Genomic DNA, 26,888 nt, shown 5'->3' on the forward strand with positions numbered 1-26,888 from the left:
TTCTAGTGGATACGTAGTGTTATTTCATTGTGATTTTAATTTGTATTTCCCTGATGACTAATAAGCTGAGTATCTTTTCATTTGCTTATTGGCCATTCATATATCTTCTTTGTTCCTTATTGCCACTCTTCCACATTTAGGCTCTCATCATCTCCTGTTTAGAATGTAAATTTCTAACTCATCTCCAGTGCAAACCGAGGTCTGATCATATCCCAGCCCTATTTATAAGCCTTCCACGGACCCATATTTTCTTGGAATAAAATTCACACTTAGCATGACATTCAGAGTTTTTACCAATTTAGCCACATGAGACTCTTTAAGACCAATTTCCTGCTAGTTTTCTCCCCAATCTTTTCTCCCCCCACACTTGCACCTTACACTGTTGACCATTCCCTAATCCTGCCATAGATGCTCATGAGTTTGTAGCTTTGCTCATGTTGTATATTCTACTTGGGTTGCCCTTTGCTCTTCTCTACATGAATAACAAGAAATGCTCATTCCTCAAGGCCCAGCTCAAAAGTGTCCCCTTCTGGGAAGACTTCCTGACCTCCTCAGGTAGAATTAACACTCATCTTTGTGCTTTGGTAGCACTTAGCCCATGCTGCCCGCAAGGTCCTCACCACAGTCTGCTGTAGTGCCTAGTTGTGGGGCTGCCAGCCTCTCCTCACTGGAGTTTAATTCCTTAAGGACAGTGTTGGTGTCTTACACTCTTTTTTGCATTCGGAGGGCCTCACATTAACTCCTGCTTGCTAACCATGGTTGCTTGAATGTGTGGATAAATGACTGGGTGAATAAACGAAAAAAAAATCTGCCTTTAGGCAAGTTGTTTACCCTCTCCGTTTACCCTCTCCGTTTCCTTATCTGTAAATTGAGAAAGTACGAATAACTGATTTATAATATCTTTCCAGTTCTAATGTTTTTAAAATTCTGTATTTATTATTTGAAATCCAGCAAAACAGTATATTTCAACATATTCCGAACTGGATGATGGATGAAGTGGTGCTAATTAGATAATCGTGGATTGTCACTAACTTTGATGCTTAAGGAGCAGCATCTTATTCACTATGAAGTGATAGGAGGAAAACAGTGGGATTCTTCACAATTAACTTTGCTAGCAGATGTGATCATGAAAAATTGTACCACTTTAGTCTAAATCTACAATGCAGCAGCAACAGTACATTCTCCCATTTTCCTGTAAATTTGTGCCTTGATGTTTCTGTATGCTGTGTTTTTTTTCTTCTTTTACAGTTTGAGGGAAGGCAAAAGGAAGAAGAATGATAATACTTAGGAAAATATAGTCTACTATTTAGCTGTATAGTCACAATTAAAACAATCTAGTAATTTTACTTAAATTGTAACTTGCAGTATTTATAATCTTGAAAAAAATGTTTACTGAAGTATATCATGTTAAAAATACATGATGAAGAAATTTTTTCCATATGGGAATATGACAATTATTGTTTTAAATAATACAAATTATCTACCTTTTTTTTTAAAGAGCACATACTGCTTTTAAAAATTATTTATTTATTTATTTATTTATTTATTTAATTTATTTATTTGGCTGCGTTGGGTCTTTGTTGCAGTGCATGAGCTTTCTCCAGTTGTGGCGAGCGGGGGCTACTTTTTGTTGCAGTGTGCGGGCTTCCCATTGCGATGGCCTCTCTTGTTGCGGAGCACGGGCTCCAGGCGCGTGGCTTCAGTAGTTGCGGCTCGTGGGCTCTAGAGCTCAGGCTCAGTAGTTGTGGCGCACGGGCTTAGTTGCTCCGCGGCATGTGGGATCTTCCCAGAGCAGGGCTCAAACCTGCTAAGAGAAGTTTCCCTTCCACATGATTACCCTGAAGCAGTCTATGATAGCTTCTTAACTTCTTCCCAGTATTATAGCATTTGTTAGCTGGCAACAGTGAGAGCCAAATCCACAATTTGGATTTTGAATTTAGTAAGTGGTAAATCATTTGTAAGACCCAAAATACTCAAAGCTACAGCAGCAACAATATCCTTCCCAAGTATTTCAGAAGGATCACAAGCACACTGCCAACACTTATTAATTGCTCTATAAAAAGACACACACGAAGTCATGAGCCCCAAAGGTCTGATGATGCCAAAGCATCATTATGATTATTAACTGTCAATTAACTCTGAAGCAAAAGCTGCTCATAGAATTACATAATAATCTTCCAGGACGTCTTCATATTTTTTAGGAGTCTTTGTCCAAATTAGGGATTTTCTTCCTCCTCTGACAGTTTGAATGCCACATTGAATTGGCCCATTCTGCATGTCTCTTTCCCATATGTAACAGATCAATATTCCTGCCATTTAGAAAAAAATACCAGACCAGAAATAACTCTCTGCGTGTCTGTCTTTCACCATCTATAAAATGGGAGTAACAGTCTTAGGAAAGAGTCTACCCAGTGGGGCGCCTGTAAAAACAGGTTTAATTATTTTCTTAAAACTCTATAGTATCCCTGAGAAAGTCCAGAACATGAATACTTCCCCAAAAGATAATGAGGTGATTATTTTTTAAGGATTCTTACTGTACAGCTTTTAAAAAGTATGTATCTGAAGATTATTTAAAAATATGACATGGAAAAATGCTCTTAACATATTTTTTTTATAAATTTATTTTAATTTATTTTTTTTTTGGCTGCATTGGGTCTTTGGTGCTGCACGCGGGCTTTCTCTGGTTGCGGCGAGTGGGGGCTACTCTTTGTTGCAGTGTGCGGGCTTCTCATTGCGGTGGCTTCTCTTACTGTGGAGCACGGGCTCTAGGTGCGCGGGCTTCAGTAGTTGTGGCATGTGGGCTCAGTAGTTGTGGCACGTGGGCTCTAGAGCACAGGCTCAGTAGTCGTGGTGCACGGGCTTAGTTGCTCCACGGCATGTGGGATCTTCCTGGACCAGGGCTCAAACCCGTGTCCCCTGCATTGGCAGGCAGATTCTTAACCACTGTGCCACCAGGGAAGCCCTCTTAACATATTATGAAGTGGGAAAACCAGGCTACCAAACTGTAAGAATGGAATAAGGCCAATTTTTTAAAATAAGAGTGGATAAGCCACAAATCCATGAGAATGTAAGGCAGGATGAGAGAGTGGTCAACGGTCTAAGGTGCAAGTGTATGAGGGGTTTGGGGGTCAGGGGAGAAATGATAGGGAAGAAAAATGACAGGAAATATATATATTATATATTTTTATATACAATATACATATACATAATGTATGCATATATAAATATATATGTGTGGCGGGGGAGTGTATAGAATGGGGGGATATGAACACAAATGTTGTTATCTCTAAACAGTGGCATTATTTTCTTTTATTCACTTTTCTATAATTTCTAAATTTTCTACAGTGAATATATTATTTTATAATAAAAAGTTACTTTTAAAAAGATCTTTTAGGACTTCCCTGGTGGTGCAGTGGTTAAGAATCAGCCTGCCAGTGCAGGGGACACAGGTTCGATCCCTGGTCCAGGAAGATTCCACATTCCGCTATTTAAAAGAAGCCTATAATCGGGACTTCCCTGGTGGTCCAGTGGTTAAGAATCCATCTTGCAATACAAGGGATGCCCATTCGATCCCTGGTCAGGGAAGTAAGATCCCACATGCAGCGGGGCAACTAAGCCCGTGAGCCACAACTACTGAGCCCATGAGCCACAACTTTGAAGCCCACGTAACTAGATCCAGTGCTCTGCAACAAGAGAAGCCACCACAATAAGAAGCCCATGCACCACAACAAAGAGTAGCCCCTGCTCGCTGCAACTAGAGAAAAGCCCATGCACAGCAATGAAGACCCAAAGCAGCAAAAAAAAAAAAACTTAAAATAACTGATTATAGGCTTCTTTTTTAAAAATATTTACTTATTTATTTATTTTGTGGCTGTGTCAGGTCTTAGGTGTGGCACATGGGATCTTTCGTTGTGGCATGCAGGCTCTTCGTTGCAGTGCATGGGCTTCTCTTTAGTTGTGGCACGAGGCCTTAGTTGCCTCGCGGCATGTGGGATCTTAGTTCCCTGGCCAGGGATCGAACTGGCATCCCTTGCATTGCAAGATGGATTCTTAACCACTGGACCACCAGGGAAGTCCCAATTATAGGCTTCTTTTAAATAGCTAGCTCCTCTATACTACATTTATAATATGATTTTTATTATCACAACTGCTGTGCAAAGTGAGACACACCTGCTTAACTTGTTATTGCTTCATATAGGAAACAACCCACTGATCCAGAGGTCTGAAAGCTGGTTTTCACTATATAAAGACAACTAAGAACCAATAAGTAAGCAAAAAAGGTATTTGACAAAAAATAACAAGTGTTGGCGAGGATGTGAAGAAGTTTGAACTTTTGTGCATTGTTGGTGGGAATATAAAATGGTGCAGCTAAAAAAAAAAAAAAAAAAAAAATGGTGCAGCTGCTATGGAAAACAGTATGGCAGTTCCTCCAAAAATTAAGAATAGAATTCCTACATGACCCAGCAATTCCACTTCTGGGTATACACCGGAAAGAATTGAAAGCAAGGAGTCAAAGAGATATTCGTACACCCATGTTCATAGCAACATTATTCACAATAGCCAAAAGGTGGAAGCAACCCAAGTGTCTATCAACAGATGAGTGGATGAACAAAATGTGGTATACCCATACAATGGAACATTATTCAGCCTTAAAAAGGAAGGAAATTCTGACATATGCTTCAACACACATGAACCTTGAGGATATTATGGTAGGTGAAATAAGCCAGTCACAAAGGTCAAATATTTTCTGATTCCACTTATGTGAGCTACCTAGAGTAGTCAAATTCGTAGAGACAGAAAATAGAATAGTGGTTGCCAGGGGCTGGGGAGGAGGGGGAATAAGGGAGTTATTATTTAATGGGCACAGAGTTTCCGTTTTGCAAGATCAAAGAGTTCTGGAGATGGGTAGTGGTGATAATTGCACAACAATGTGAAAGTACTTAATGCCACTAAACTGTACACTTAAAAATGATTAAGATGGTAAATTTCATGTTATATGTATTTTACCACAATTAAAAAGAATAACAACAACAACAAAAAAGCTTATGTTGTTTTAAAAATCAAGGTACAAAAGCTCAGGCACTTAAGTGAGGATTCAGGCTAACACTGAAACTGTTTTCAGTCTTATTTATTGAGCAATTCTGAGAAGCTTGACCTTCTGGCTCCCTGGCCCTATACAAATTAAAGTTAGCAAAAAAGAAAGGGGCCTCAAGAGGCAGCTCTGGATGTGACAGCATGGCAAGCCAGCACCTGTACACGGGGACAGGAGAGAAGCCCCACAAACCTTACAGGTGCTAAACATGGACTATTAAGGGAGTCTCAGGAAGGAGGACCCAGAGCCATATCCAGGTAAATTAAAGGGAACGCATCTAGAAAATTTCAAAAACAACAACAAATATTTAAAATTTGCAGTTTGGGTTCTTAAAAGAATAAGTTCCAGTTACCTGGAAAATTCACCAATAATCGAGAAGTTCATTGGCCTCCCCAGCGCTAGACAAAGGAGGTGTTACTTGTCCATTTGTTTGCAGTCGTTTCAGTAACACCACAGCCAGGCCAGCCTCACGATCGCCTTGGTTACAGTCTCTCCGGCAAAGCTTCATCCATTACCGCTCGCTCTCGGTGCTTCCTCTCCAGGCACGTGCCTCTGCGCCCCGGATCTCGGCCTCGGACCTCGGACCTGCCGGACTCTGCCTGCGGCATCCAGCTCTCTCTGGGGGCCCTCACGGGGCAGCTGCAGGTGCAGATGGGGCTTCTCTCCAGCATCGTGCGTGGGTCAGGCATTAGGAAGGAGTTCACAGACACGTTGAGATCACAGACTGCACACGCTGCTATCACTCAGTCCTTTCTTTTTTTTTTTTTTTTTAACGTATCTATTTGTTTATTTATTTTTGCTGCATTGGGTCTTCATTGCTGCACACGGGCTTTCTCTAGTTGCAGCGAGCTGGGGCTACTCTTCATTGCGGCGCGTGGGCTTCTCATTGCAGTGGCTTCTCTTGTTGCGGAGCGTGGGCTCTAGGGCACGCGGGCTGCAGTAGTTGTGGCTCGCAGGCTCTAGAGCGCAGGCTCAGTAGTTGTGGCACACGGGCTTAGTTGCTCTGCGGCACGTGGGATCTTCCCGGACCAGGGCTCGAACCCGTGTCCCCTGCATCGGGAGGCGGATTCTTAACCACTGCGCCACCAGGGAAGTCCCAACTCAGTCCTTTCAATGAAAGGGAATCCTGCCCTTTCTTCTTTCTCTCCATGTGGGCCCAGGATCATTAACCATGTTTAGTGCATAGTATTTTAAAAAGTGGCCAAAGATCACTTTTGGCTGATCACAGCAATTGGTCACCGGAAGCAGAGAGCTAGAACCCCATTTAGGGTTGGGTGACTTTGTTAGAGAAGTCGGTTTTGAAGTATTGGAGAAATGACCAGCTTTACCCCCAAAAAAGTAAGTGCTACAGTTTTGGCCGAGAGAGAGAGAGAGAGAGAGAGAGAGAGAGAGAATGTCCAGGTGCGCTTCAGTAAGACTTGTAAAGACTTAGAAAGTTCTGGTCAAACCAATGGGCAGTTTCAGGATCCCTCAGGCCACCCTATGGACAGCACCCTCCTGGGGGATCTTCTGGACCCCTCACCCCCTTCAGTCAGAGCAGATTTGCCTTAATTACTTCTAAATTCTGAGTACACTTTTATTTAGAAATCCATAAACAAAAATAACATGTTTCTGCTTCTAGAATGGAGGTGAAGGTTGAGGACTCTTCAAACAAGATGGTTTGGATCAAATGTTACACTTGCCAGTCCCGGGGCAAGCCACCGACCTGAGTCCTACTTTCTTAGGAGGGGAAGCTGTGATAATGTTATTTACCTCACATGAGATAACTTGTCAGTAGCAAAGCCAGAACTGACAGGTTGTAAGTTACTAAAATTTTATCCAGTCCATAGTGCATCAGTCCACCTCTGTCTCTTTTCCCGGGATTAAACACTTCTGACTTAAAGAAAGAGCTTAAAATTTAAATTCAGAAGACCTGGTTTCTAGTTCCTGTGCTGCCACTTCTTAGGTATGTAACCTTAGATATGCCACATAGCTTTTCTGAAATCTCGTTTCCTCACGTGTAAAATTATTTGTTAATACATGCCTTTACCTCCCTGATTATTGTGAAAAATCAAACGATTACCCAGTGTTTGTGTTTAAATTGACTTTTAAATATCAATGTTGAATGTGTCGAACTACTGAAATTATCAATATTTTTACTTACAGAATGTCTTACAGCCTAATTTGCCCAAGACCAGATACCTCCTTTTTTTTTTTTGTAAATTCAGGGAGAGCTTGTAGCATGATCCCATTTCAATCAAATTGAAAACCTGGGTTTAAAAGAGTGCTGTTTAGAGTTAATAGGGGGTTTGGAGCTCACTCTTCCTAACTACTCATCTGGACTAGTTCGAAATGCTCTCACTGGCTTGCTTAGTTCTGGTAAAGGTCTTTCTGATAGGCTTCAGGGAACGTTGATTTAGAAATGTGAGTGTCATTCTAGAGTCACCTACCAGAGGCTGTACCTGACCAGGGGTTCTAAACACAGGGGTCAAAGGACACCTGAAACTAAGAACCACTGCTGGTACAGCTTTTCAGGCAGATGGTGCTGCTGTCTGACTGGCCTCTGGGGAAGCCGGCCTGGCCCTCTGCCTCCCTCTGCACAGGCCCTTTGGCTGCCCGCCCTGCCTCATCTTTCCCCCTCACCTGCCTCACTTTCAACCCATCACCTGCCCCCTCCGCAACTGTGTCTGACTTTCTTTAGTGATCCAAAGACGGGAGATGTCAGAAAATGACAAGGTATGAAAAGTAACAACTCAGGTGGAAGCAACTCAAGTGTCCATTGACAGATGAATGGATAAGCAAAATATGATATCTAGATGCGGTGAAATATTACTCAGCCTTAAAAAGGAAGGGAATTCTGACACATATAGCATGAGTGAAACTTGAAAGCATTATGCTAAGTGAAATAAGCCAGTCACAAAAGGACAAATATAGTATGATTCCACTTATGAGGTACCTAGGGTCGTCAAATTCACAGACATAGAACGTAAAATAGAGGTTACTGGGGCTAGGGGAAGGAGGGAATGAGGAGTTATTGTTAATGGGTACGGAGTTTCAGTTTTGCAAGATGAAAAAGTTCTGTAGATGGCTGGTGGTGATAGTTGCATAGCAATGTGAATGAATGTATTTAATGCTCCTGAACTGTCACTTAAAAATGGTAGAGATGGTAAATTTTATGTATATTTCACCACAATAAAACAAACAAAAAACTAACATCTCCCAGCAGAAAGTTTAGGAACCCCTAGCAACACTTTTTTTTTTCATTTCCAAAAGATCTAAATCACGAGCAGTTCAGATTTCCTGACCAGAGTGTTGGAAATCAAAGACAAGTGCTTATTACTTCTCAAGCATATCCGGTTTTGTTCCACTCATTATAGGACTGGCTTAGCCAGTAAATTATATCTTTATTTCTCACTTACAAATCAACAGAAATTATAAGCGGATAAGTAGGGTTTGGGCATCTAGTGAAAGTATAATTGTACTGGTAACTTAACTCTAGAAGATGCTCTTAGCAATTCAGGAAATTGCTAGCTGCTTTTCCTACCCTCTGTAAAATGTCTAAGTTTTCAAACATCTCAGATGTCTTTGAACCCTTTTAGAAAGTAAGATAGTATCATTGTACTTTACTACATACTCATCTATAAATTCATTTGTCTTAATAAGTAAATAACATTGATGGAACCCCAAAATTCAGTTATTTGAAACGCCTATATACATTGAGCTACATAACAAGAAATGTAGGCAAATACTTGACTTAATTATAACGTTTGGTCCAACACCCCTAACCTTGTTTGAAGGAGAGATTGCCTTATTCAGCTGAATGACTTCTTTAACAATGAACCATTCATTCGCTTGTGATTGCACCAGGAGAGAATTACCAGTTCTTCCAAGTAGCTTTTGAAAGCAAGACACTAGCCTTTTGGGGGTAAGGAAGGCTGGCAACAGGTAGGCGGTATGAAAGTGGATCTAGATTAATTCAACGTGGACCACCCAGGACCAGGAAGCCAGTTCCAAATTGAGGTCTTTGGGGACTTCCCTGGCGGTCCAGTGGTTAAGACTCCACGCTTCCAACACAAGGGGCACAGGTTTGATCCCTGGTCAGGGAACTAAGATCCCACATGCCATGCAGCCAAAAAAACAAAAAACAAAAAATTGAGGTCTTCTGGGCTTCCCTGGTGGCACAGTGGTTGAGAATCTGCCTGCCAATGCAGGGGACACGGGTTCGAGCCCTGGTCTGGGAAGATCCCATATGCCGCGGAGCAACTAGGCCTGTGAGCCGCAACTACTGAGCCTGTGCGTCTGGAGCCTGTGCTCCGCAACAAGAGAGGTCGCGATAGTGAGAGGCCCACGCATCGCGATGAAGAGTGGCCCCCGCTTGCCGCAACTAGAGAAAGCCCTCACACACAAACGAAGACCCAACACAACCAAAAATAAAAATAAATAAATAATTAAATAAATAAATAACATTAAAAAAAAAATTGAGGTCTTTTATCTGAGTTCTAAACTGGTGGCCCTATGCCTATTTTTAATGCAAAGAAATCTTCATCACACTGAAGCAGCTGATACTGATTGGTTAAACAGCCAACTAAAAGCAGAATCTTTATTCCAGGTCTCCTGATTTCAAATGTTGACTATAAACCTACAGAGTTGTAATTATAATATTTAGTATTTAAATAGGAGATAAAGCATTTGCCTAAATCTTAAAGATCCAAAGTATTAGTTTGCTATGACTACTGTAACAAAGTACTGCAAATTGGGTGGTTTAGAGTAACAGAAATCATTGTCTTATAGTTCTGGAGACTAGAGATCCAAAACTGAGATGTCAGTAGGGTTGATTTCTTCTGAGGGCTGTTAGGGGGAATCTATTCCATGCCTCTTGCTTAGCTTCTGGTGGTTTTCTGGCAGTTTTTAGCATTCCTTGGTTTCTGCTGCATCACTCCGATCTCTGCCTTCATGTTCACATGGCATTCTCCCTGTGTGCATGTCTGTGTCCAAATTTCCCCTTTATAGAAGGACACCAGTCATATTGGATTAAGGGCCCACCAACTCCAGTATGACTTTGTCTTAACAAATTACATCTACAGTGACTCTATTTCCAAATAAGGTCATATTCTGAGGTAGTAGGGGATAGCTCATAAATTTTTTTTTTTTAATTTTTTTTTAATACTTTATTTATTTATTTTATTTATTTATTTATGACTGTGTTGGGTCTCTTAGTTTTCGTGTGAGGGCTTTCTCTAGTTGCGGCAAGTGGGGGCCACTCTTCATCACGGTGCGCGGGCCTTTCACTATCGCGGCCCCTCCCGTTGCGGGGCACAGGCTCCAGACGCGCAGGCTCAGTAGTTGTGGCTCACGGGCCCAGTTGCTCCGCGGCATGTGGGATCTTCCCAGACCAGGGCTCGAACCCGTGTCCCCTGCATTGGCAGGCAGATTCTCAACCACTGCGCCACCAGGGAAGCCCTAGCTCATAAATTTTGAGGGGAAACAATTCAACCCGTAACACAAAGATACGAAAGTTTGTTCCACCTTTGTGAGCCGAATAGTTCACAATTGATGCTTTTATTCCAGTAAGTCCTTGGGACTAGGAATGGTTTTTAAGACAGTAAAGTTTGCTGTACTGTAGAGACACTTAATACTTTATGGCAGATACATTTCCTGGGCTTCTATGTGGCTAATTTTACTTTATTCTCAGTAATAAGTAATCATGAGTACTTCATGAATTATTGAGTCAAACGCATGCCTGGAAGCCATTGCTTGTATTCAGTTTAAAGGATGCATCCATTTCAATTGCATTTTGAGAGTGAGGGCAGCTAATGAATTGTGTCCGCAGAAGAGCCTGGTCCAGGTGGCACATGCTGTACTCCCACTGGTAAAAATGGGTTTGTGCAAAAATACAGTTTGAAGAAAATAATCTATTTTAGTCAAGAAATGTAGACAGGGAACATGGCCTGTTACTAAGTTGGGTGAATTTATTCTGGGAACCTTTTCTGCTTTCACATTCAAAGGCTGATCCCAGGAGAAGACATTCTGCTCCTCAACAGGTGTCTTGCCTGGTTCATTCATCAACCATGAAAATCACATCGCAACTCACACACACATGGGTGCACACACATATGTGAAACAATTTACGAAACAAAACTTACCCTTACTACAGACAATGTCCTCTAAGTTTTTCTACTCTATTGTATTCTATTTTGTTTGTTAAAAATGTTGGTTGTGTACCACTCAATTAGGTTCATGACCTGCTAACGGGAGCCCGTTTGGAAAAAAAAACCTGATCTAGAATATATACCCAGGGGGAAACTGCTAAGTCCTAGTTATATGCGTGTTGAACTTTACAACAAAATGCCAAATGGGTTTCCAAAGTCATTATACCAATTTACATTCCCACTAGGAATGTGAAAGAATTCCTGTAGCTTTACCTCCTGCCCACACCTGGTGTTGTCAGCGTTCTTAATTCTTGCTAACCTGGTAGGTGTAGGTGTCTCACTGAGGTCTGCATTTGCAGTTCTCTGAGGAATAATTAGCTTGGACTTCTTTTTTTTTTTTTTTGGACTTCTTTTTGACTGTATATTCACAGTCTCAGTGAATTGCCTGTTCACGTCTTTTGCCCATCTTTCTGTTGGGTTTTTTACAAGGTGTCGTTAAACAATTTGCAACACTCTATGATGTTTTGCTCATTTAACACAGGGCTTAAGTGGGAAGATTATTCCTTTGGGGATGGATTGGGAGTCAAGGAACTTGATCTGGTATGAAGGAGGTGTAAGAGGAAAACTGGGACTTCATTTCTGGTTTACTACCGAGACCTTCTATTTACTCTTGTCAGGAATACTCTGCTCTCTTAGCTAGGTTCAGGACCTTTTTTCCCCCCTTTCTTAACGCATGATAGCTGTTGGAGACAGTTGCGGTGGGAGGTTTCATTCCTCACTGACACCGCTTGAGGAAGTCAGCCCACCTCCCCCTTCCCTACCACATTTGTCTTCTACCCCAACTGAACATCTTGCACCTCTGCTGACCAGGCACTGGGATTATGGGCTCCTGTACATTCTCGAGGCTTCTTTTGATGTCATCCATAATTTAGTCCTAAGTCGAACTTCTGGATCTTCTCTTTCACACACCCCTCTCTTCCTTGATATTTCACCATAAGAGGTGAGAGAATCGCTGGGCACTGGGTGCTGGTAATAACGGTGCTCCAACCAGCGAGCTCGTGCCCTTTGCCCGGATCTGCACCTGCCTCTAGGTCAGGGTGGACCTTGTCCCACAAGGGCTTTTGTCGCAGTCCATGGAACCACTTCATAAAGTGGATGATGTTTTCCCATGGTAACCATGTTATAGTTGGGGGGTTGTGTTGTTAACTAAATCAGTCATAAATATAGCCACCCCAATATCACAAAAACAAAACTCCCCAAAATACACAAGCCTCTGTAAGAATAAATGAAATGAGTCATTGCTACCACAGAATAGGGTTTACAGAAGACCTTACTCAGAAAATGAGTGAAGTTCAGATTTGCCACTTCTAGGATCTGGAGCATGACTTCCTTGTTACAAGGTTCCGAGTGGTCCTAGTTTGGCTTTGATGAAATTATCCTTGCTAGTAGCTTTGGGCCCTGCTTCCCACAGCTCAGGGGTTCTCAAACTGGGTTTCTTGGATCCTCACTGTTCTGGGGGAAAACCTTCAAGTGGACATCATACCCCTTGTGTGTTGGCCTCTAATGTGCCATGACAACCAGAGCAGGTAGCTGGAGCTCTGGGCCCTCTCCTCTGTTTCAGCCAGAGCAGCCCTTTTGTTTTCTTATTTATAACTAGAATCCCATGTAAGAATGCATTTATAAATGCAGCTGCTTTTTTAAAAGTTTGGAAATCACTGCAGCGGTTCACCCGGAGGCAAAGGTCCTTAGAATAGTGGGCTGTAGCCAAAGAAGAAGGGCAGGCTGGTATTTGCTGATGGTGTCTTTTCCTTCAAATGGACATGCAGTTCCTAAGGATGTCACCATTTTGCTTTCCCCTTCCCATGATATTTCTAATGGCTGGTCAAGGGTCTATAATTTCCCCTGTCCCGGCTGATATGGCCTTCTGGTTCCTTATTGTAGCAGACTGCCCTTGTCTTCCCAGATCTGTGTGCCCCCTTCTCCCCTGGTAATGGAGTTGCGACCCACACATCCCCACCCAGCCAGGGGCTTCATTTCCCAGCCCCCCACGGTTCAATGTGGCTCTGTGGCCACGTTCTCGACTGTGAGTACCAGTGATGTGTGCAATTCCCACATCACTTGCTTGAAAAGAAACTGCTTATCCAGGGCTTTTCTTTCACTCTTCCCCTCTCCCACAAGCTGAGGGCAAATATGATGGTGACCCTGCACCCCATGTGCAGACAAGGACAACTCCGGGGGAAGATAGAGCAGCGGATAGAAAGGATCAAAATGTTTGATCACATTTTACAGTAGAAATGAAGAGTTATGGAGACTGCCTTGGCGATCCAGAGGTTAAGACTCCACGCTTCCACTGCATTATGTCTCTTGATCTTGGCTTCTTGTCCTCGTGCCACTGTTCAGATTCCTGCTTTCCTTCCCAAGTCTCTTCGCTTGAGCCCTGCCCTTATGTGAGAGTCCGTTTTCTTCATCTTTCAGCATCGCCACAATTTCCCTCTCTTTACTGAGCAGACCCAGCTTTCTGTGTGATCTTACTCCTTGGCTTCTTTTCCTTCTTTGCCCCGTGTCAGCAGAACATGGAAACAGAAAGTGGGCAGGAACCCTTTGGGTGACAGCCCATAAGATGCCAAGACAAACAGGACAGATTGCTTGGAAGTACAATCGTATAACATCCAGGGATAAATGAGTGACAAGCTAAAGGCTGGACTTCTGAAAAAGACCACCACCTCTGCTGTAGATACTTGGAACCAGCATCTCAAAATGAATGACTGCAGGGAAGGCACCAAATTCTCCTAAGAGGGCACACCCTCCACTGTTCATCCATTTTTCTTGTCACCACCTTTCTGGTTGAAAAGAAATAGGAAGGGGCTTCCCTGGTGGCGCAGTGGTTAAGAATCTGCCTGCCAATGCAGGGGACATGGGTTCGTGCCCTGGTCTGGGAAGATCCCACATGCCACAGAGCAACTGGGCCCGTGCGCCACAACTACTGAGCCTGTGCTTTAGAGCCCGTGCGCCGCAACTACTGAAGCCCGTGAGCCACAACTACTGAGCCCACGAGCCACAACTACTGAAGCCTGCGTGCCTAGAGCCCATGCTCCGCAACAAGAGAAGCCACCGCAGTGAGAAGCCTGCGCACCACAACAAAGAGTAGCCCCTGCTCGCCGCAACTAGAGAAAGCCCGCGTGCAGCAACGAAGACCCAATGCAGCCAAAAATAAATTAATTAATTAATTTAAAAAAAGAAAAGAAAGAAATAGGAAAGCTGTACTTGAGTTTCACGCTGGTGCTTTTTAAGATCCAGCAGGAGTCCCACATTCTTTCATTGCCTCCTAGATTTCATTCTCTTCTCCCCTTTTCCTCCTTTTTTAAAAAAAAATTAGTTAATTTATTTATTTTTGGTGGCGTTGGGTCTTCGTTGCAGTGCGCGGTCTTCTCACTGCGGTGGCTTCTCTTGTTGTGGAGCACGGGCTCTAGGCGTGCGGGCTTCAGTAGTTGTGGCGCATGGGCTTAGTTGCCCCACGACATGTGGGATCTTCCCGGACCAGGGCTCGAACCTGTGTCTCCTACACTGGCTGGCGGATTCTTAACCACTGCGGCACCAGGGAAGCCCCTCCTCCTTCTTTTTAAATCAAATCATTTAACAGACAAGGGTCAGAGCTAAAAATAAATCCTCATTTTTCAGAGCTACCTATGATGTCATTTACTGTATTCTTAGGTCTTTGGAGTCGACACTCCAGACACACAGGCATGTAGATACACATTTGCAAAATAAAACCTCAGCTCACAAGCAGCTTCCGGAAGCTTGTGGTATTGCTTTGAGCTGAGGACTGGACTTTTCCAGGGGCTATTCATCCAGATTGCTGCTGTGCTTCCCTATCACCTTTCACCCAGGGGTCTTACCTGGATTTGTAGCCCAGCATTGGTGCTCACACCTCCCCAAGGAGGTATTAGTAACTGCTTTTAACAGAAGGAAACTGAGGTCCAACAAAAAGGGCCAACAGACCCAGTGAGTGGGGAAGTTTCCAGCCAAGTTAGAAATAAAATTTATTTTGTGTAAAAACCAGGAACGCATGCTTTGATCTGTTTTTCTTTTGGCTGATACCAAAAGGTGGTCAACATGCAGAGGGTTAAACATGTGGGGGAAATAAATTCGGTGGTGTCGGCTCAGGACAGAACATATTGGGAACGAATAATAGAAAAACAGTACTCTCACTAAGTTTCATAACTCCAGCAAATTTGTGGATATGGGTTAACCGAGGCTGGAATTCCAGAACTCAAGTTACCCAAGTGTGGCAAGCCAGGGGAATTTCTGTTGGTTGGATGGGAAATCTTCAGTGTCAGCATTCGTGTTCAAACGTACTCAACATTTTCACCCAGTATGTAAGTAACTTTCTTTCCATTTTTACGTTGATAAGGAGCCTACAGTCTGGATGGAACAGAGGAAAAGGTCTGTATCCACTCAGACTAAATGTGGCCACCGGTCATGAAGAATGCTGACCGTGTCCATTCCCAATCAGTTCCTCATGCCTGGCACTGAAAGACACTGGACACCTCAGGCTGCAAGGGCTTCAAGGCAATGACCACATCATGCATTTGTCACTTGATCTGTGAGCTGCCACGAGTCCCCAGCTGGCTGTGTTAAAGTGTTCCACCTCCTCATTGAGCTGGAAGTCCCTTGAGGGCAGGGACTCTCTCATATTCCTCTGCAGCTCCCGTGGTGCACCATGTTGATTTTCCATCAGTCAGATTTCAGTGGGGAAAGCAGAACAACTGTGAGTATCACAGGATGTATCAGGCAATTATGGGAGAAGCTGGGGAAGTAGGGATACCTAACGGGGAACTGGAGGACTGGTGACTAACCAGCTCTCCTGAAGCACTGGTGTGAATGGAACAGTCAAAGTTTGCCAGGAATAGGGGCAGCCGGGCACGTGCAGTTGCTGGAGTAGAGCTGTGAAAGCAGAGTTGGTAGAGAAGTCCATGGAGAACTATTGCCTTTGCATCTGGTGGTTGGGCCTGGGGCCACTGGACCAACCGTCAGAAAGAATTGCTGGAGAGAGTCTAATGGTGGTTGCCAGGGGCTGGGGGCAGACATTAGTCAAAAGGTACAAAGTTTCATTATCCAATATGAGTAAGTCCTAGAGGTCTCCTGTACAGCAAAGTGCCTACTATTACCAATACTGTATTGTATACTTAGAAACTGGCTGAGAAGGTAGATCTTAGTTTCATGTTTTAATAACACCAAATATCACACAAAACAACAACAGTAATGTCAATAATAATAAAATAAAGAGGGTGTGAAGAAACTTTGGAGGTAACAGACATGTTTATGACATAGATTATGGTGATGGTTTCATGGGTATATACTTATCTCTACACTCATCAAGTAGTATACATTGAATATGTAAAGATTTTTGTATGTCAATCATACCTCCATAAAGTGGTGGAAAAAAGAAGGAAAGAAAGGAAGACAGAAAGAGAGAGTTGCTGGACATGGAATGGGAAAGAGCAAGGACACACTGGAACCCACCAGCACTTTTCCATCTGTCTGTCACCACATGAAACCACAACGACCTTCACAAAGAAGTGGCTGTTGCTTTACTTCCACCTTCCAAATCTTGCCCCCATTTCTGTTTGGGCCAACTCTAACCCAGAACCATACAGAGAAGGGGATTCTGGGAAACCATTCCAGCTAAACCAAGTAGACACAATACAGTACAGAATCATCACAGATATGCAATAGTCTCTCTGAACTCATCTGGTCAGTTTCTAGCATCATTGGGAAAGTTCTGATATAGAGTCAGGAAATGAGTCTGGTCATGGTTCTACCTCTAAAATTGTGTCCTTAGCTAAGTTGCTTAACCTCTCTGCCTGGCAGGTCCTCAGAGTGGGAAAGGAAAAATGATTCATCACCTCCTAGGAGGTCCATGCGGAGGTGAGGGAGTTAGAATGTTAGCAGCGAGCTTTGATAACTTCCATCCAAAGGTTCTGAAGGATACTAGCTTCTGCAACATTGTTTCTCTCAGATTTTGCTAGTGTGCATTTAAAGCATGTCTATTTAGAGCTGAGTCTCCTGGCTAAAGCATGGGTTTGACAGTCAGAAATTCCAGCTAGCTTTTCTCTAACTATAATCTTGGCATGCTATAAAATTTGGAGCAAGTCATTAAACCATTCGCTGTCAACATTTACTTATGTACAGAGTGGGGATAATAACATTCCAAGAACAGCAATTGCCCACTAACTCAGTCCCTTAAAGAAATGAAGCCCCCGCAGAGCGACTGTAAGCTTTACCAGAGCAGTGTTCTACAAAATTTCCAGGGCTTGCTCTGTTATCTCCTTCTTGGGGCGGTAAATAAGATTGTTCCAGAGTTTATGAAGCCAGCAAACCTGCCCCATTTCACCTCGAGCTGAAGCTTCCTTTAATGATGTAATATCAAACTCAGAAAAACTGGTTCCAGTCTGATCATCTGCAGAGCAATAAAGAGTGTCCTTCCTTGCTCGGTCCACAGGATGTGGTGACAGGGAGCCGAAGAAAGGTGGAGGAGATGGATTCAGGCCAGGGTGGAGGAAGCAGGCTCTAACCCGAGCAGATTACCCTCTCCTGAGAACAACAGGTTTCTACAGATGAGCAGGGAGCCCTGCCAGAGACCTCCCTCCAGAGACCACAGCTCTGAAGAACATAAAACACAAACCACCCCTTGCATTTGGAGGGTTAACTTCACGGCAAACAGAGGGTTAGGAAAAGAATGCACAATATTTCCCCTCACATTTTTCATGAGCGACATGTCCCGTCCTAGGTCTGAGTACTTTAGTGCCTACCCTTAATAATCACTATCTGGGGCATTAAACGTCCCAGCTCTTTCTACCTGGCATCCGTAAGTGTCAACCAGAACCCACTAACAGGGCTTCCCTGGTGGCGCAGTGGTTAAGAATCCGCCTGCCAATGCAGGGGACATGGGTTCGAGCCCTGGTCCGCGAAGATCTCACATGCCGTGGAGCAACAAAGCCCGTGCGCTACAACTACTGAGCCTGCGCACTAGAGCCCACCAGCCACAACTACTGAGCCTGCGTGCTGCAACTACTGAAGCCCGTGCGCCTAGAGCCCGTGCTCCGCAACAAGAGAAGCCACCGCAATGAGAAGCCCACGCACCACAACGAAGAGCAGCCCCCGCTCGCAACTAAAGAAAGCCCGCGTGCAGCAACGAAGACCCAATGCAGCCAAATAAATAAATAAATACATACATACATACATTAAAAGAAAAAAAAAGAGCCCACTAACAAATGTAAACATATGACATTTGAACACAAAGTCACATCTCTTGCCCTCACAGGTGACAAAGCTCAGAGTAGCATTTTTCACCCTCAGCTTCCCACCGTTAGCCAGTTCATTTATAAAGGTGAAGCCTTGGGAATTCCTTGGCAGTCCAGTGGTTAGGACTCTTCGCTTTCACTGTCGAGGGCGTGGGTTCAGTCCCTGGTCCGGGAACTAACATCCCGCAAGCCGCACGGTCCCCCCAAAATAAATAAGTAATAAAATAAGGGTAAAGCCTTGTACTGCACCATGCACGCTCTCCCCCGGGTCTCTGTGATCCAGGGGCACATCTCAGCAAGTTGGCTGATAGACAGTGAGTGAGGTCTGAATATTTATGTAGAGTCAAGGATGAACACATTTTGGTACTTTAAAAGCCCAGCATAAAAATAACAGTAAGACTATTTCGTGATAAAAATAATCAATTCCAAAGTCCTTTATTAGTATCCCCTTTTCTTGATTGGAAGACTTTCATGTGACTTACAGCGTTTGGGTCCAGTGTCATGTTTGTTAAGTTTATATAGTAACCAAAACTCCGGGTAAATATTTATGTAGTTACAAAACTTTTAACAGGCCCCAAACTTGGAATAATCCAAAAGAGAGTAAAATGCTCCACTTGGGGCAGTTGTAAATCCCCTGTTGTCAACGTGACTTGGACATCGGAAGGAAAGGAGTAAGCCCGAATGGCTCCCATATGTTTTGCCAAGAACAGCCTTTGAGGGGTGGGGGCAGAAGGGAGAACAGAGGAAGAGCTGCAGTGGACGGTCTGCATTGAGTGTCCCAACAGTCTGGTAACGGGCAGAGCATCATTTTGCACTTGTCAGCTGTTACCCGGTGGACGCCTGCGTGATAAATGAATAATGGGAGCCACGGGGCTCTTCTTACACTAAAAAATTCATTGCATATGGTTCTGTCCAGTTCTCTCTCCCATGCTATCTTTTGGTCATTATGGAAGTACATTTGTTCCCCGGGCCATAAAAAAGAGTATTACAGCTTTTAGAAGAGAATTGAGGCCAACAACTTAGAGATTCACTCTTCAGGGACATGATATAAAGGACTCATATCGGAACCCGGGATGCAGGGTCATCGAGAAAAATACTCAGGCTCACTGGAGCAGGGTCGTAGAGGAAAAAAAAGAATCTAACGAGGATTGTTCCTTTGAATCCATAAAGACCCAAACGTGCACATTTTAAACTGGTAATCATTTGAGAAATTTTACAAGACAGAGAAAGTAAGTCAAGGATGATCCCAAGCATGTATGCATTACAAAGCAGCTGTGGGCTGACATAAATTTGGGGCCAGTGATCTATAAAATAGTAACAGTAGGGACATGCAAGAGGGAAGAGATATGAGAACATATGTATATGTATAACTGATTCACTTTGTTATAAAGCAGAAACTAACACACCATTGTAAAGCAATTATACTTCAATAAAGATGTTTAAAAAAAAAAATAGTAACAGTAACTGTACTGACCTCACAAGGTTGTTGTGAGAAATAAATGCAGCAATATAGAAGCTGCTTAGCACAACATAGGCACAAAGTAAGAGATTACGTAATCCATGTGCACTATTAGTATTATTATTACTTAACTTTGGAGACACTGCCTCATTACCTGCACCGCAAGGAGAGAGTTCATACTAGATATATTTAGCTGAAACAACTGGAAAATTTAAGCAGAAAATCCTCGCAAAGGGCTCGGACTTGGAGGAAGCATGTGTAAGGTTCTGTTCCCCGAAAGCTCTGGCCTAGGGGCATAGACAGTCGCTCCCCACCCAGGAGAGAAACCCTACCCTCACTGTGGCTTAGTTAGCAGAAGGCTGGCCTCCTAGGAATGGAGGCCATAAGGGCCTTTTCGTCCTTGAATAGTTCAAAGCATTTCTGGAAGCTTTGCTTAGTGGGGCAAGGAACGCTTGGAGAAACCTGAAATAGCCCTGGCAGGGCTGACGGCCAACAGCTGCGGCCATGGCAGTTGCTGTGTCCCATGTCACTGCACCTGACCCCAGGCATGGGGATCCCTGACAAATGTTCATGAGAGCCTCACAATTTTTATCTGTCTGGAAGCCAGTGGGAGGTGAAAAGGAGCCTGATTCTGGTCCCCAACACTGGCACCCTGTCAACACCGTCACATCCCCCTCCTATTACCTCTCTCCTTGCCATGGAATCCCAGGCTTTGGAGCTATACGAGGAATACTATTTTGTCCTGTTTTCAGGACAATTTTCTTTCACCTCGAAATTCAGGTAAATTTCCCAGCAAAATAGAATTTTATACCTGGTGCTATCTGAATATGGTTTTGAACACTGAATATGATTTGAGCGAGAATAATGATGCAAACTGCCAGTTATTAAGCATCTGCTATATGCCTCTGAGTATTGTGGGTGCTTTGTATATACCATTTCACTTAATCTTATAAGTGTTACCTCTAGTACCAAGGTTACACAGCTAATGAGTGGCAAAAGTAGAATCAACTCATCTTTCTCCTCTGTAGAAGGTTACCTGCTTTTTCAGAAGTCTTTTCCGTCTTAAAAATGGTTTATAAACTTTTCTGGTTATAAAAATAATGTATGTTCATATTAGAAAATTCAGGAAATATGAGATGCCTAACAAATAGTAATTCTGCTACCCCATGTAACTGCTGTTAACTTAAAATTTCTTTTCTAGTGTATTTTTCTGTACATATATTTATAGTATTTCCCCTTTTCCAAAATCGGGATCATGGAACTTTTTAGACTTTCCAAAGATTTTTAAATTTCCTTGAAATACCAGGAAGGCTGTTTTACCCAGGGAAACAACTATGGACTTCTGGAGTTCAAATATAGTTCAGAAAACTGACCACACAGTTTCCAAGAGGTGACTAAATTTGGCAAAATGCCTTTTTCCACCCTGATAGAGGCTTTAAGTGCCTGGTCATTTGTTTTTCTGGCAGCAGGACCACTCTTCAGTGTAACCAATGGCTATTAATGTCATTAGAAGTTCTTCAACCTTTTTAGGCATTAATCATGCTCCAGATGTTACAAACATTTAGTGACCAAAAATGAACATACATTAAAGTCTTCAGCTGCTGCCTCAAGGTCATAGGGATTTCAGCTTCAGTCTCTTAATTTGGAGTTTCAGCCAGACCCCGTCAGGGGGATTTTACCCTCATTATAAGCCACGGAGATTTCATTACACACATATTTTAGTATTTTATATTTTCAGTTGGCCACCCCAGTAGAGTATGTGTTCCTTTGAAACATCTCTCCTTTGATAGATAGCCCTTCATGGGGTCCTTTTGTGGGCATGAGAGATTATACTGTTTTGAGTCTATCTTTGCCCCTGAGATAGCAACCAGTAGCATTCTTCCTACTTTGATCAAATAGAATTATTTTTAGTAGAGGCTGTGTTGCTTGAAAGACAGCTTGTAATCTTAAAAAGCCCTTTACATTGTAGACATATGGGTTTCTTGACAGCGTGTGGCTAGAATTGCAATGTCTTCTCTGCCCAGAAGACTACCTTTGAATGCACCCGCTCTGCTCCTGTATGTCTGTAAAGATAAATGAATCCCTTTGGTGCCGAATATAGTAACTGTAGCATCCATCATTTGTGACAACCACTTCCTGAACTTCATCCCTGAATGTTGTATAAACCATTCTTATTGGTCCTCACCAGAGCTCAATGGTGCCAAAGGAAGTGATCAGCAGGCAGTAGCAGGCCGGAGGCTGTACCTTCCCATGACTTTTACATGCTGCTTTACACAACTCCGTCCCCTAATTCTACATATTCACTTAACAAATGGAACGCATGATTAATTTCACTGGAGCCCTGTTGGATAAATATGGAAAAAACGTGGGAGCTATGTCATGAACCACAATGGGTTTGCGTTCTGTGTAATTTGAAGACAAGATTCCTTTGCTGTGTGTCACTTACCTCCTATATTACCACCGTCGCCCCATATTTCATAACCATCAATTCTTTGCCAGTGCCCACATGCAAAGATGGGTTTGTATTAAAAAATAAATGAGAACAGCACATTCTGATGTGGTGTAGTATATCAGCATTTTCCACCCGAAGCCTCACTGCCTGCCCTTCCCCTTTTAGGAAACAAAGGATACAAGGCAGAGCTACTTATCCAGTTACAGCTCCCGGTGAGAAAGGTGACCGGTTGTCAGAAAGAAAAGAAAAGCCTTTTTCCTTTGAAATATCTAAATGTCCAAAGATGGGAACAGTCACGGGGGGAGAATACTGGGCTATGCAGTTTGATCTGATTCTGTGTACCATCCATTTCCAGTTGGAAAGCTCAATTACTTTCAACTGCCAGAATCAAAAAACCAGACTTAACAGCGGCTTCAGCATACAGAGCTTTATTTCTCTCACGGAACGAGGAGACCGGAAGTGGGCGGTCCAGGCCGAGTCATGCAAGACTCAGGTTTTCCTCTCTGCTCCACCGACCTTACCATGTTGGATTTCTTCCTTGTGCTTGTTGCCTCATGGTGGCAAGGTAGCTGCAGCACCTCTGGACTCATTTTTAAGGTAGGAAGAAGGGGAAGGGCCACGCTAGCCAGACAGTGGTCTCCTCTTACCTGGAAAGCAAAAGTTTTCCCTGAACGCTAAGCAGATCTCTGCTGTCTTTTCATTGGCCAGAACAGGGTCACGTGGTCACTCTCAATCGGCTTAAAAAATGAGCCTTAGCTGGGCGCACGGCTAACTTGAACTACAGTGTGGTTGTGTGAGTGCAGAAGAGCGAGGAATGGGTGCAGTTTAGTCACATACCTCCCACAGCTGCTCTCCTTAAGATGCTATTGAGAGGATGGCGCGGCTGAGGGAAGGGCGCAGAGGTAGAACGTACTGACCTCTTTGGAGACGTGACTGTCCCCGTGATGTGTTCTTCCAGGCACAGGAATCACAATAACCCTTGCTATATGAGAACAGTCCCAAACTTTTTGTTCATATGTGAAAATTTCTATAATAGAGTGTTAATTCCCCATTGCAATTGTTATGAAAACTCACTGTGTTTAAATTAATGGGAAAGTAAGTGTTCTTTTTAAAAGGTTAATCTGACCATTTTACCCCCCTGCTTAAAACTCTTCCAGAGCTTTCCATAGCTCTTAAGATTAAACGTAAAAGCCTTGGCATGACCGTTAGAGACCTGCAGGACTTTATTTCAGCAGCCTCCCATCTGTCTCTCTGCCTCAGGGTCCTTGCATAGGCCCTTTCTTCTGCCCAGAAGCTTTTTTCCCCCACTATGAGCTTCGCACCCCCTGCTTAGCTTTCTGCTCTAAGATTGAAGATTCTCTAGAGAAACATTCCTTAACCTGTCAGGCTAGCTTGGGGCACCCTGATATGAACTCCGAGTACTGTAATCTTCCTCTTAGCATTTATCTAAAAAAAACTAATTAATTTGCAGTGAGTTTTTCCGAGTCTGCTTCCCCTGCTAGAATGTTAGCTTTGAGAAGGCCCTAACGTTCTTGTTTATTGCACCTGGTTTATTGCCTGCTGTGTAGTAAGCACTTAACAAATATTATTGAATGAAAGAAATGAAATTCTAAAAGCATGAAACTGATTTTGGTGATGATGTGCACTGTGCTACTCAAAATATAGTCCTTGAACTGGTGCTAATCTGCAAATTGCTCCTTGTTAATCTACCACAAATATAGAAATTGAAAGTGTTTAGAAACTTTTATAGCAATTTAAAAAGTGTTGTCACTCAATGGTTTGGAAATTTTAAAAAATAAAATAAAGCTAGTCCTTCAACACAGATGGTTTGAGAAGCTCTGTTATAGGTTACATACTACAAACTGTCATTACACTAGTGAAAGGCAAGCATTTCTAAAGCTGCAGGCACACTACTATATATAAAATAGATAACCAACAAGGACCTACTGTATAGCACAGAGAACTATACTCGATATTTTAAAATTATAAGGGAAAAGAATCTGAAAAAAAAGATATGTATGTATGTATAACTGAATCGCTTTGCTGTACACCTGAAACTAACACATTGTAAATCAACTATACTTCACTTTTTAAAATTAAAAAATAAAATAAAATAAAATAAAGCTGCAGGAGCTCCACAGCCGTTGCCAGCAGCCATCAGAAGCTGGCAGAGCAGCATGAATTGCCAGCAAGAGGAAGCCATACAGCCCCACCTCCACCTCCTGAGTGAAACCCTGTCTCCCTAACGTCACAGCAAGTTATTTAACTTGGACACGTTCTTTCATCATTTGTGCCTCAGTTTCCTCATGTGTCAATGGGGATAACAACAGAACCTACTTCACAGGGTTGTTGTGAACGATTAAGCAGAGCAATTGTATGCCAAGCGTTTGGAGACACATGAGTATCTGATATTATTTTTATTTGCAATACATGAGAAAGCCATTTTGCCAAAATAAGAGAGGATTTTAAAACATGGTTTGGATTAAAATAACACTTCGGGTATAAAAGCACACTGAACAGAGACTGACATCAAACACTGAGAACAAACAGCCCGCTGGGAGGATGTGAGGCCGTGTGTGCTGAGGCAGGCTGAGACCGGGTCTGACCTCAGATCAAGGAAAATATTTGCACAACAGAGCTGGCATATCCATGCATAGTTCCTATATAGGAAAGCTGGCAAGCCAAACAGTCAGAGAGGGTGGGATGAGTAAGTGTTTTTTACTCTGATATTCTGTTCCAACTCAGGGTAGGTGAATTCTATCTATCATACGGGCTGCATCCTCTTAGTTGAAGGCTTTAGTGTAAAATGCAAGCACAACTTATAGGTTACATTTTAAGCTCTTGTCAGTCATTTACACTTTAGCGTGAAGAAAAATATCTGAACGGAGCTTGGGTGGGAGCCCTTTGCTCATGTCTTACCCTAACTAGGCCCTTGCTCCCTAACCCTACTCCCACCCCCCGCAAATCCTGCCCATTATACACAGTGTAGCCTTGCTCACAGCTTAAACTTGACTAGCATTTCCTTTTTATTTCTTTGGCTTAGAACAAAGTCATTTATTAGATTTTTTTTTATTGGAGTATAATTGCTTTACAATGTTGTGTTAGTTTCTGCTGTACAACAAAGTGAATCAGCTATATGTATACATATAGCCCCTCCCTTTTGGACCTCCCTCCCATTCCACGCCCCCCATCCCACCCATCTAGGTCATCACAGAGCGCTGAGCTGAGCTCCCCCGTGCTATATGGCAGGTTCCCACTAGCTATCTGTTTTACACATGGTAGTGTATTTATGTCAAACCTAATCTTCCAGTTCATCCCAACCTCCCCTTCCCCCGCTATGTCCACAACGTCCATTCTCTACATCTGCGTCTCTATTCCTGACCTGGAAATAGGTTCATCTGTACTATTTTTCTAGAGTCCACATATATGCGTTAATATGCGTTATTTGTTTTTCTCTTGCTGACTTACTTCACTCTGTGTGACAGACTCTAGGTCTACTTCCTTGACTGTCGAGCCTCGCTGTTCTCCTACATCCCTGATAGGAAGTATAGGCTGTGCCACAAAATTTAGCACTTCTTTATATTCTGCCATCCACTGTTCCACGCTGTTTTGGGGTATTTATCTTAATTGCATCTGCAAGTTCGAGGACCCCATCTTACACTTTGGGTCACCTCTCATCCCTCAGCACAAGTCTGCATACAGAATCGCCCTCAATAAACTCTTGTTGGATCATGAGGAAGGTGAGGCAGAAAACCTGGGACATCTGTATCAGTGGAGTGTAGGGGTAAGCCTTGGATTTGGGGCTGGAGAAGGTCGTTGTGACCTTAAAGAGAACGTTTTCTGTGGGGAACTGAAGTGGGGGGCAAGGAGGTAGGAGCAAGAGGGTGGTGAAAACAACGGAGGCAAGAAGTATAATAGAAAGTCTTTTTTTTTCCTATGTCTTTTTTGCTGCCTTCTTCCTCTTTATTTTTTTCTTTCACTATTATTGAGATATAATTGACATATAGCACTGTACAAGTTCAAGTTGTTCAGCATAATGACTTGACTTAATATATTATGAAATGATTGCACAATAAGTTGTTATCCATTATCTCATATGGATACAAAAAAAGATTTGTTTGTTTTTTTCCTGGTGTTGAGAACTTTTAGGATCTACTCTCTTAGCAACTTTCAAATATGCCATACAGCAGTGTTAACTAAAATCATCATGTTGTACATTACATAGTACTTATTTATCTTATAACTGGAAGTTTCCTTTTGACCACTTTCCTCCAATTCCCCCTGCCTCTGGTAACCACAGTGTGTTCTCTTTTTATATGAGGTTTTTTTTTTTAAATTCCATATGTAAGAGAGAGCATACAGTATGTGTCTTTCTCTAACTCATTTCACCTAATATAATGCCCTCAAGGTCCACTCATGTTGTCCCTAATGTCAAGTTTTCATTCATTCTGTT

The 26,888-nt window shown here is 42.9% G+C and overlaps 1 protein-coding gene across 10 annotated transcripts in view; it reads left to right on the top strand.

Annotated features, from left to right (window-relative positions):
- Window positions 1-26,888, top strand: part of LOC309644189 (uncharacterized protein) — a 54,308-nt gene that overhangs the window by 11,574 nt on the left and 15,846 nt on the right. For 8 of the 10 annotated variants that reach the window (XR_014254272.1, XR_014254273.1, XR_014254274.1 and 5 more), the window contains exons 3-5: window positions 4,199-4,267; window positions 5,635-5,737; window positions 15,632-23,032. Coding sequence is in view for 3 of the 10 variants with exons in the window: in XM_082427790.1 (XP_082283916.1) it covers window positions 22,539-23,032 (494 nt within the window). In the remaining 7 variants the exon portion in view is untranslated. The remainder of the gene's footprint in view (window positions 1-4,198; window positions 4,268-5,634; window positions 5,738-15,631; window positions 23,033-26,888) is intronic. The other 2 variants (XM_082427791.1, XM_082427792.1) reach the window with 2 other exon arrangements.

This window comes from Balaenoptera physalus (genome assembly GCF_965194825.1).
Source record: "Balaenoptera physalus genome assembly, chromosome: 1".
NCBI lineage: Eukaryota > Metazoa > Chordata > Mammalia > Artiodactyla > Balaenopteridae > Balaenoptera > Balaenoptera physalus.